The sequence below is a fragment of the Anticarsia gemmatalis genome, chromosome 15 (assembly GCF_050436995.1).
Source record: "Anticarsia gemmatalis isolate Benzon Research Colony breed Stoneville strain chromosome 15, ilAntGemm2 primary, whole genome shotgun sequence".
NCBI lineage: Eukaryota > Metazoa > Arthropoda > Insecta > Lepidoptera > Erebidae > Anticarsia > Anticarsia gemmatalis.
In genome coordinates, this window is record NC_134759.1 from 8,443,772 (window position 1) to 8,456,500 (window position 12,729).

Below are 12,729 nucleotides of genomic sequence, written 5' to 3' on the forward strand. Positions count from 1 at the left end.
TAGTTAAACTGATGACTTGCTTAAAATGCAGCGGGTAAAACTTATGGAAACTAATGAGTTACTGCTAAAAGAAGCGTTTGTAAACAACAAACAACCTCTCAGGAAAAGGCTATCTAATTAGAGCGCTAAGTGAATTGCTGGAAGAAAACAGTTGTATAATTGCCGAAGTGGCTTAACCCAACTAAACGCAGGGGAAAATTTGTTCAAGGCTCTTCATAAAGTAAAGTGCACAAGAGATAAAAAACAATAATAAACCTTAGAAATAATAAAAAAAAACAACCTAAATTTTGTAAATAGTATATATTATGCACAAACAAAATTGCTTTCTTGTTAGTTAGTAAAGTTAGAGTAAATCGATGTGTCGCAGTAAAACTCATTACATAAAATGTATGTACATTTTAGCCAGAACAGAGATAAAACGTAGTAGTCGTTAATTTTGTCTAGCAATCAGACATTGACAGAATGCTCTTCCGTTGTGAAACCGTCCTTTGCAGATGTTTCAACGAGATGAGCCTTTTCTTAATGTCTGCCTTTGCAACTCACGGCCATTTAACTTGCTCTTACGACACTTAGAAACGTTGTAACACTTTTTCGCGCTCTCAAGGTAATCTTAGGATTAGAAACAGCAGAAAGCTTTGTAATAAATACGGAAAACTATGTACCAGCGTAGAATGTTTTGATGTTAGGTACATTGTATTGTTCATTGGTGTTTGTAGCGAGAATATTTCGTGTTTATGTGTCCTCATCATCTCCTGCGGTCAAACGACTGTTTTGGTGGTTCATATCCTTTTCTTTCATAGCGTGTCGAATCCTTGAGAATGTCTTATCCCGGCTCATTCAACTTACCTAAAGCAGATGGCGTGTAAGTGCTGTGTAAGGGTCTTGACGGGTCTTCCCTTCTAATAAAATCAAATCAAATGTTATCATATTTGATTTGATTTCTGTTTTTAACCTGCAGGGGCTGCTCCTCTGTCCACAAACCCTGTCGCAGACGCGCCGAGCCCGGCTGAGACGTGCATTCACTGAAGCCACGGGGGATACTGTTAACTACGTTAAAACGGTGGGCTTCAAACTATTGGATTATGCACAGTCGAATACCGCTATCGATTGTACAATCTACATTTTGTATACATTCAAGCAGTTCAGCGTCGATAACAATGTTTCAAATTGTTTATTATACACGATGATTACAGAAACACTTCAAATGAATAGGCACTTTTATTAGTAGATTACACCGCAAAAGATTGATAGCTCAGCATGTTAGCCACTTAGACATTACACCATTAGGAAACAAACACATTAATGTCAGATTATCCCATCGTAACAGGTGACGTCAGGTTGTACAGTCGAAGAGCAGGTATCTGTGGATTTATCACCAAAGTAATTTGTTAGTTGGCGAATGTGTCGTCCCTATAGCTTCGTCTAATGACCACCGTTAGCCATCCCCCCACGCCCCTGACATCTTACCCTAGCACCAAAATTGCTTGTCACGAACAAATCGTTTTCTGTTCATCACTTTGTTCAAGCAAAAATGTCATCGTATCATCGAGCACATTTATTCGAAACTGACAAATTGGCTTTGAATGTCGAATGTCTTGGCGGATATAGAGGCAGGTACTATTACATCATCATTTATTTTTACCTCGATCATGATTTTCTGTTTGGTGGATTAATTTTGAACAGCGGAAGATTAAAGGAAAACGTTTTGTCATGGCTTTGGGAACCCATTACTCAAGCAAAATACACAGCACCTACACAATCATTAGCTATCCATTCATTCGCATTATTTGATGGATATAGGTAGCGCTATGCACTTTAGATCGATGATTAGATTGCACATAAACGTGGCTTTTCGATATTTAGATGACGTTTTCTTTTATGTTGCAATTGGATATTAGCCATTAGGTTTCAGGTGTAAATAAAATAATTGTTATGCTAAAGGTAAGCTAATGACTAAAAACAAACTAACAAACATTATAAAATTAAACTGTTTATAAACTTAACTAATGAAACGTGTACAAGGAACGGATTTTCTCGGAAATCTAAATCTGTGCAATGTTATTCCACACCACTAGGTGGATTCCTAGTAAAGTTCCACAAAGAGATTTAAAGCGTCAGCCTTAATGTATTAAACGATAAAATACTCGTGCATGCGTGAAGGTTTCCTTTTATCCGCATACAATAAAAACGGTATTGATAATGAAAGTTTTCACAAAGAAAACAAGTACCTGTGAAAGACCGCCGTATTTTGAAGTAATAAAAGGCAAAGGCATGCAAACTAAGAAACCGTGATATTGGAGATTATTCTGCATCAGGGCACCATCAATTTTATTGTCAGACGATAAAGTGTTACCTGCGGGAACTTCGTTTTCGTACGACGAGCCTTTATGCAAAATGTTTTTTAGAATTTTTATGAGCACATCAACGGAATTCAAGGTTCAAAACATTCGTCACTAGATTTGCTAAGTGGATTATGTCGAGTTATCGAGTATGCCTTAATGGACTTAATATTAGACAGTTGCGATACAATTTGGCAGTAGACCAGACGTTTAGTCGAGTTTAGTATAATTACTTAAGTGGAACAGATTTGATACAAAATGTAGGTAGGCTAGCCTCGTGGATTATTTAAGCACTTTCCGTAATTGTTACACTTCAGTTTGAATTCAACTCGGCGATAATCTTTTAATCGGATACCTTTATGATATTTTAAGCTTCGAAAATGGAAATGCAGAAGGTTTTGTTTGCAATTCCGTAAAACAGCTTTTAGTATTAAAGTTCGGTATTATCGTTATAGCTGTAATGAAAATATTCAAATATTTTTTCAATAGGTACTTTCTACCGATTTTGTTACGATATATCAAAGTATTTTATTTTTCCTTAATGGACTCTATTGTCATGAAATATCGACTAACAAGTGAATTGCTTCGAGTTTCAATTATGTTTTCGAACTTGTACGTCGGCGTATAACTGGTAGCGATATAAAAGATAACTAAAGTTATGACTTTTTTATTTTCAGCAATCATTAGGTGGCTTTTATACGTTTTCGCCCCACGCACTTTAGCTTAAATGTGTTTGGAGGCATAATATACTCGTTACTTTTAACTTCGAAAGCTTTAAATAGCTTTAGTTTCAAGAATCTTCAGACGTTTGTTATTTTAAAGGGTATCTACGGCATTTTAGTGCGGGATAAGATGACTATAAAGCATAAATAAGACTTTAAAAGTCACAAAGTAACCCGATATGAGCACTTAAAACTGAAATATAGCTGCTAAATACGCGACGTCTTAAAAAACCCAAATATTTATACAATGAAATTGAATCATAGTAATTTCTCTCTCAACAGTGCGTAAAATAAATAGATCCAAAACGTAATTATTCTCGAGTAAGCATATTAAATTTCTATTTGCCACGAACGCTTTTCCTGAATAAATTTAAAGAGAGGAACGAGCTACTGTTTCGTAACTACAACAAAACTCCTATTGTACAAATTCACAAGCCCTATTCTCTAAGTGTCAGATCACTGTATAATTAATTTAGATGCCTCGAGTGTGTTTTCAAAATGGCCGTATAAATGAACCCTGTTTTTGGTAGATACATTGTTTCCTACAAAGTTTATGGCAACCAAACTACAAGTAATTGGCAGTAGTAGTACGCTGCCTTGCCAAATGGCTATTGTGAATATGATTTATCGTTTTTACAATGCTTTTTCAACTTCTCTTTGTCTTAATGGTTGAAAGGTCATACGAGTTCAGTAACTTTACAACTGTTTTAATGCGCAGGTTGTATCTAATTACGGAAGCAGACTTAACTTGTAACACAAATTCGTTTACGTAAAAACTTATTGTATTTTATTTGCGGTCCGGATAGTTTCCAGTTTATTTCGTTCAATTGTTTTCCGAACAATTTAACTTCTCAATTGATTTGTAACAATAATGTAATGTGTGTTTCATTGTGAAATGTGTTTACATAAAACTTAATTGATCGTGTTTGTTTAATATAAATTATGCATTTATATTGAAATCATTATGTTGTGGATGTAAATATTTTCGTTGGTAATATTTGGGAACATTTCCAAGACTAAGCTTCGTGTCTAATAAGCTTTTGGAATTCTGCCCGACTCCATTGAAATGGCCGTCTGGGATCTGCGCTTTATCTAAACCCCAAAACGACGATATATTCTGCACCATTCTTAACTAGATTAACTGAACTTTTCATTTCTATTTTATTTAAACAGTTGGAACGCAACAAATGAGATCCATTTGGTTTTACAATATTGACTAAGGAGATCTAAAATGTACGTAGAATATTCAAAAAATTTGCTTAAACAAAACCCTATCATGACGTGATGACTTATTTATAAAATGTGAAAGATATAATAATAAGCTTTTGTTTTCAAAAAAAATATTATAAAGTAACAAAAATATATTATGATATAGCCATAAGTAAAAAACTATTATTACTCGTTAGGGACCCAAAATCTAATTTCATATTTTCTCAGATCCCGTTCCAAATTGCCTATTAAAGATAATAAGCTGTAAATTTTAAAACCATCTGTGCCTCGCCATAACGTTTGAATTATAAACCGTTTCTTTATTTTTTGTTCAACTTTTTGTCCACGAGGTACAATTTTAGCACATTTTCTGGAGGAAAATATGAGAAGACGGCAAATTCTTAAAAAATCTTTGGTATATATTTCTTGAACATTGATTATATTAAAGTTGGTATATTTTAGTACTAAATATATAAAATTAAATGCGTGTATTTTTATAGCAATGTACGTTTTTATGTGAATAGTCAATACTGCTTGACGTTCCATTTTGATAAATGATGTGCCTTAAGGAAATAGTTCATTTCAAAGGTTTTTGCCATCAAATAGTAAAAAAGTATCGATCATTAGGAACATTGGAATCAATATTTTTTTGCACGATAAATGATGACCTTTTTCTTCTTCTATATCTAAAATACCACTGCACTGGTAGAATAATAAAAATCGGAAAAAACGATTCTAATTTAAATCTATTACGTCACTCGTCAAAAATTATAATTTTAAATTTAGTATTTCTTTTTTATTGGTATGTGTCTATCCAGTGTGGATGATTCAGGCGGCATTAGGCAGAGGAATATTTGTACAACGGAATATATTTGTATGTATTTCTACTGCTTAAAAACTATTTGTTGTTTTAATACAACATTATATTATAAACAATATAGACCACAATTCATTACCGAACGTTCCATGATGATGTAGGCAATATACCAAAGCTCTACTATTAACAGGATTACAGTAATGCGGGCATTCTCCACCGATGGAATTCATCTGAGCTGATAATATCGATATTATTGCATATTACGTCGATTAGGTATTAGAGCAATATCAACGGGATCAAATATCCAACATGAGACAATCGCAAAACATACGTATATGTATAGTGTATCAACATTCTGTTATGCAAGAAAGGCTTAAGAACACAAATGTAAATATTGTCTTACGCCCTTTTACTTTTGAAGGTACGTTACTTTCCTCAGATCATCATGTCTTGCATTTTCAATAACGAAAAGACTTAAGTGTTGTAATTCTAAACTCAATCCCATACTTTTTTGTGTTACGATAGCTACATATTTAACTGGATAGTTGAAACTATATACAGTCCCGATAAACCTAAGTGTATTGAGCACTCTTCCTAATCTAGGCAGATAGGACTGCGTATTGGCTTTCCGTAAAGTAACGGCCACCTGACCTTCTGAACCCAAAAGTTGTTAAGTTTTGTAATCTCTTCAATCTATTTCAACTACCAAACGTAGCTTAGTGCTTCTATCCAATTTGTCAATCGAAATTTGGGACTGCGATAGACTCTTAAGATTACAACTGACTTTTTGTGTGTGGCTACCCATCTAGTTCTAGGTCAGAGCTAACATTACATAACTTTGAAGATTAAATTAATTATTACATCACAGTTAGCACTGAATTGTTATTGAAATCGTGCGTAGTAGGGTATTGGTGATCGTTTAGACGATTTAACCAAACATTCAACAGTATTAATTGAATAAAACCACCTCGATACTGTTGCAGCTCTATGCTCGGGGTGTTAGGTCGGAAAATCACATCAAAGCCAATAGACCGGCAGTTATTGCCTCAAATTTGCTTTGCATGCATTCGATTGAGTGCTGATTAAAGTTTCCATTGTTCAGTATAGCTTCATGGTTCATGTGAAGATAATTACACCCTACCATACAATGTTCATATCAAGCCAAACGAGTGAAGGCCAAAGCGCTTTTATTTGACATGTGAAATTCAACCTGAATGCTTATTTACGCTTGCTCATATAGATAATTAGATCTGGGATTCATTGCGGGATTCTACCTGTTTTTTGTACTTAAGGTTGAATATAATAATTTGTTTTTATATCTGTTTTGTTTTGTGGAGCAATATTGTTTGAGAATTCTGTTATCATGTCGCAGCTGAATAAACCCTTCTCCTTTCTTAAGATGTTTGGACAAGGATTGTGCGGATGTTTTCTAAACACTTATCTTTATCTCTCAAGCATTCATTGAACATGGATTCCGTTCTCTCATTGACATTATTAACGAGTGAGGCATAATGCACGTATATGTAAAAAATCTCGCGCATTTTTCTTTTAATCCCGTACATCTAATTAGTGTGGCGACAATGGATGCTTTCGGCAAAACGAGGTTCTATATTTTTCTTCCCTTTGTTAAAGCTCTACCGGTTACAACGCAGCACATTTGGCAAAAAGAAAAATATACAGATAATTCTCTCATCTTTCCTCGCAAAAATACACTCCGTTCAAATATGCTTCGCAACAGCGGATTTCATTAAAAGCTAACGATTCCACACACTCTCCGCGGTTAAAGCATTAATTCATACAGTTTTTGTAACGAAAAAAGGAAAAAATAAAAACGATACAGTTGTACTAAATAAAGAAGAACTTTATGAAATTGATGCAATATTTGGCAGCAGAATAAACGGACAGACATCTTTATGATAATAGTGGGTATACAGCTTTTGGCACTGAGCTTGAATCTTATCCAAAGATCATTTCGGAGGAAATCATTATGCAAGCCTCTGCCTTAGACAGCCGTTATAATGTGCTGTTCAGATTAATGTCCCTGAACAGAGAAGGCGCCAGTGCCAAATACTGTACCCAGCATTGCAGTATGGCGGTGAAGAACAACAGAACACTTTAAAGACAGATAGAAAAGGGGCACTGTATTTTCGTTGTCGATTCGATTCGAGTTACAACACTGAGTTCAATTTTTTGAATTCTTATCAGAATTATTTGTGGCCATATACACATATATCATATTATATCATTCTAATGCGTTAACTCCATTATTTTCGGTGTCTCTATAAATCAAGAAGACATAATTTTCAGTATTAAAGTTGGTTTTCGATGCATTTGCCGCTATTAGTTCCAGATGCTATTCAGCGTCCATACATTGCTGGCCATCCGCGATGACTATGGCAGGGTTCCAAATAACCACAATAGGCGCCGCAAATAGGACCTTGTCATATAATATATGGGCTGGATGCGGTCGCACAATACGTTCCATTACATTGAACTAACGCGCTCTGATCGGACGTGATATGATCGATTTATCAGGTGAGAGTGTTCAAACAAATACAAACAATCCAAATTGGTTGCAGTTTGAAATTATTCGATTTGGGAAATCGGAATGGAGTTGTAAACATTTGTTTCAGAGATAACACACTCTATATTCAGCTCGCCGCAGGTTTTATGACAATATAAATTATGTCTTAAGGTTTAAAGGAACCAGTTTTATTGTTAGTAGCAGTAGGTTGTCTAAAGTTTGTCACTGGAGACCAAGAATTTCTTCTGCATTTTCAAATTCTATAACTCTAAATGTCCCCTACAGTCCAGTGCTTAAGCCTGTATCTGTTCCTATTCAACAATCGGTCAACTTAGAAAAAACCATGATCTATGTTTAACAATCAACGTATCGGGAGATATCAGTAGCCTTCGAATGTTTATGCTGACTACATTTGCGTATTTGCTCAAATTAGAATTCACTGAATCCAGTGCATGCCATTCTCGTGATGGGAATACTAGTTTTGAATTAGGGGTTACGAGAATTCCTAGAAATGTTGAACATTGAATCCAAAACAATGTATGCATTGCTCATAATGTAATTTTGTTTTTATAAATATCTTTATATGGGAAATACAGTAAATGATACATTTTACCATAGACTCTTAAAAATGTATAGTCCCATTAGACTTGCTAAAACTTTAACTTTCTCTGCAAAAACCGAAACTACGACGTCCGCTAGAGGCGCTGATCAAATTTACATTTTTTTTTTCAGTACTTAGCCAGTCTGTTGCCGATACTAAATAGTAGTAGAGAATCGAACTACTAGACCAGTTATAATGGAAACACTAAATCAAAAGCCAATGTTTCATTAAATTGATTAAATTTAGCTTTCATTATTTGATTGTTCGTCTGAACATTTCGCTGTTCTCGTACTTCCAGAACTATTGTACTAACTCCAAACAAACAATTACTAAAGTTGCTGTTTCAAAAATAATGGTAGTGATGTATTATTAAGTGATGATGAAGCGTAACACGCGATACCCTTGTGTTTGTTTACAATGTAACTAAGCTATTGATTTATGATACAAACGTTACGTAAGTTTCAGCTCTATTGATTATAATATCATGTTTCAATACTAAGTCACATATTGTTGCTAACTGAACATTTTCGTCTTCTATTTTTGTTGGATCTTATAAATCTTTTGCAGCATTTATTGCTGTTATCGTTCGCCCTCCTAATGTCTTATTTGTGTTTTCAACCACTCGACCTTCCCTTATCTGTCTTCCTTATCCGTCATCAAATTTATGTTCCATCGCCTTTTGATTAACGTGTTTTTTATAGATATATTTTGCTAATTTTAAAATGAAGTGTTCTTATCAAAATTGCAACGAAAGAGCACTTATCAAACACATGGCCGACCATAACTTTAAGATAACCGCGAAATGGAGTCAATCCATTTAGATTAGGTGCAATAAATCGTAAAATTTTACATCAGTATATATTCTTCCTAGAAACTATGATCCTGAAACGTGAGCAATAAAACTAAATATTACGCGATTATCATAACGAACAATAAACCCAAATTTGCGACGCTATCTCGTTCGGAATAAACGGGAAACATGAAAAAGTCTCCGTACATATGGTATGCAAAATGTTTAACAGGTTTAGCGTAATACGGTAGGATCTTTTCCGGGGGATTTTGTAAAACGTTTACGTACCTGTGCCGCGGGAGGGTACGTAGCATCGTTACCAAGTACGAAGGACATTACGGAATATTTTTTTTTACTTTTACCCGCACCGAAACTCTACTGAAACCATCTGTGGAACGAAGTATTTTTTTGTGTAATGTGACAGTGGAGCTCTCTGCCGAATTCCTATTTTAAATATTTAAACGTTCTCTTCTCATTCTAAAAGAATAATCGTGTTTGAGTTACATGGGTGCTAATCTCACTACTATGATAAATACGAGAGTTTGAGAGAGAGATGATCGTAATTTTTGTATTTTATCTGTTTGTCTAGTCTGCATCCACACAATTCTGCACATAGGCCTCAACCCCTGCAATAACCCATACTTAATACAGCCATAGCTAGCCAAAACTACAAGTTTTACTCAGCTTCCCGAAAATCTAAATCTATAATTGCAAGCAGAGCCGCAAGAAAAACCTAGTAGAATCTAAGATTGTAAGAAAATCTCTAGACACTATGATTCAAGTCTCAACACGAGCATTAAGTAACAAAATATTTAAAGTAACAACTTTTAAGAGCCTTGCCAAGTGCTAGACCTCAGCTAATTCATTTAACATGCTTTCTTTTGCATTACATCTGTGAAAACTGTTTTATAGACGTTGTTCGGGAAAACTTAGCATTGTTTTTATACTTTAAGAGGGTTGGTACAGCTAGAAAGACATTTAATTTTCTTAAGAAAAATGTTTCACAAGATAACTATTTGTAAGAATAATTTTTGGAATGTCGATTTTATTATCGAGCCCAAATAGGATTTTTTGTTCAAAATAAATGGTATTTTAACTATTTATATGAATTGAAAGCTTTCAAATTAAAAAATAAATAAATCGATTCAGTTTCATGTTCGTTAACATTTCATAGTACCAGATGAAAATTCTGTCGAGCGGAAGGTGAAAAAGTAAATAAAAAAGATTTTTTATTAAAAAATACATTTATAAGTACTAAACTTCATAACTAATTGACGAAGTTCGTAGCATAGTAGATAAAGTACATGCAGCTTCAAAAACGAACACGAATTCGATTCTCAGTATCAATAATTATTTCTATTTTAGGTCTGGTTTTACTTGCTGTCGTTTGTTTGTATATGAATAAAAGTATTACCGAAATAAAATTAGCTACGGGACAAGGACAGGAGAGTGGTTTTAAAAAAAATGGATTTTTCATATAATAACGACTTGAATGCCGAAACAATAACAAACACATCAGATTTCTGTGTCTACTAACAATTTATCACATGTGATGCGAGAATTGAAATGGATCTACGGTGGAGCAATAACAAGTAGAAGAATACTTACAAAATTCAACTCTACATTCTTAGCTTTAAGTTTGAATTTCCTTTGGATGGTGTCGTCATATGACAGGATCGTAGGGTGGTTGTGGCCACTAACGATCTAAGTGATTGGCGTTTGTTATCAGATTTATAACGAGATCACTGCTAGGGCTATTCCCTCAATTAGTACTACAAGACTAACATAATCCAAGCCAGCTATAATTACTCTGGTAGGATCCGAAGATGTATATATGTACAGACCAAAAATATGAATGTAATTAAGTATAAGTAGGTGGAATTTAACGAACTTATTCTGATGTATTTGAGTATGAGAATAAATTATGAATCTCCTTTTGTCCCAAATGAAATCAAAAATAATCCAAGCTAATACGTAATAACATACTATGGAATAAACCAGACAACATTTATGATTTTATCGTCAAATATTGCTGCTAACAAAATGTTCTTTAAAAAAAGTGACAAGAACACCAGACTACGAAAAACACTAATATAGTAGTAAAGTACCTAAAACATTACTGTAATGTAAGTAGTAAGTACCAAGTAGAACATTAACAAAACACATAAAGCCTTATTCAAATACGACGTAAATTATCGCGTACTTACAGGTGTCCATTTCAAATGTTGAATTTAAAACACAAATGTTTAATTCAGTGTGAAGAGTCAACACAGTCAAATAAACAGCTTAAGTAAGTCAAGGCTGCTTAGGTTGCGTGTGTACTAAATATACCTCGAGGGATATGATGACGTCACAATACTGGAAAGTCCGGAATACGGTCAATCTTTCATTTGTTGCTATGCCAAATTATTTAGAATAGTTATGCGTACTGTTAAATTTGAATCAATTTAAAATGTTGTATACTAGGTTTCATTTATACGGCTGTTTTTTTGACAAAAAACTGTACGTAACATTTAAGAAAATGATGTTAAACTCAACATTGTAAATTGCACTTTCTTAAAAATCTTATCTTGATTTTAAAACCACTTGTTATTCAGAATTCAGTTGTTATATGCGTTCATTTTTTCTTAAAATACATTTACTTTATCATAAAGTATTTAAGAATTTAGTGCAAACAAACAAAAGTCTCAAAGAAGTGTGTATTCTCTGTAGTGTATATTTAAGGATTACGCGTCCAAGTTGTAAGCCTTCAAGGTCGCAAACGTAAGTTTATGTGTAATATAAACCAAGGCTGGCAGGCTATTTTGTCAATGAGATAGGGAGGGTATTCAGACGACTTTCGATAGCGGCTCTAGTCGATGTTATTTATGGTGTTAGGTACGGCTCTTTTTTGTATATATTTTTGTTTCGGTTGGGGAATTAGGTCAACACTTTTTAAGATGGATTCTGAGGTATCCGTGTCAAATATTTTATTTTGAAGTCGTCGTGATATATTTGTATATTTTCGTTTTTTCTTCCGCAGTAGTCGGCCAAAATGAATTGTAAACAATTATTATTCCTCATTGACTACACTATGGACTACTACGATAATTACCTTTAAAATTATGAAAGATAATAAATTCTGATTAAGAAAAAAACAAAACTTTCTAAAAAACGTAGTCAAACAAGCGGAACAAAATTAAGCACTAGAAAAATAAACAATATCCCAATGAAGTTTGTAAATATTTTCATTCTTATATCGAACCTCCATATCAAGTTAAACTAATTCCTTGCGGTATAATTAACAAGATAATTGTCAAGAAGTTACAAAGTCTTATAGCAAACTCGAAGTTTTGTACTAAAACCTAAAACGGAAATAAACAGCCAGTAAAATAGAGGATGTTTACACTGAGTGAGTCGTTAAATTGAAAATGACTGAAGTAGTTGTGGAACGTTGTTAACTGCCAACTTTTTAATATGTTGACTGTACAAGTATTTATCGTTGAGAGTTCTAATGTAACATAGATTAATATGTGGGGATGTTTGTTAGTTGCACTCATTGTTTTCGAATAAAAAGGAGAATGAAATTTTATCATGGCATTCCTTTATTAGAAGCAAATTGTTGTTTGGTACATTACAATTATTATAGTTCAATTAAAAAATATTACGTTTGAATCCTTTTTTTTTACATATTAAATATTTATTCTCGTATTAGCCGTAAAAAAACGTTTGCTGATTATGAGACAAT

At 33.7% G+C, this 12,729-nt stretch overlaps 1 protein-coding gene across 18 annotated transcripts in view; it reads left to right on the top strand.

Moving 5' to 3' along the window:
• The window catches only part of SK (small conductance calcium-activated potassium channel), a 256,721-nt gene that overhangs the window by 101,783 nt on the left and 142,209 nt on the right, over nt 1-12,729 (top strand). For 13 of the 18 annotated variants that reach the window (XM_076123665.1, XM_076123664.1, XM_076123667.1 and 10 more), the window contains exon 3: nt 959-1,060. The exons of the other annotated variants lie outside the window; for them this stretch is intronic. In XM_076123665.1, coding sequence (XP_075979780.1) covers nt 959-1,060 — 102 coding nt within the window. The remainder of the gene's footprint in view (nt 1-958; nt 1,061-12,729) is intronic. 18 annotated transcript variants of the gene reach the window in all.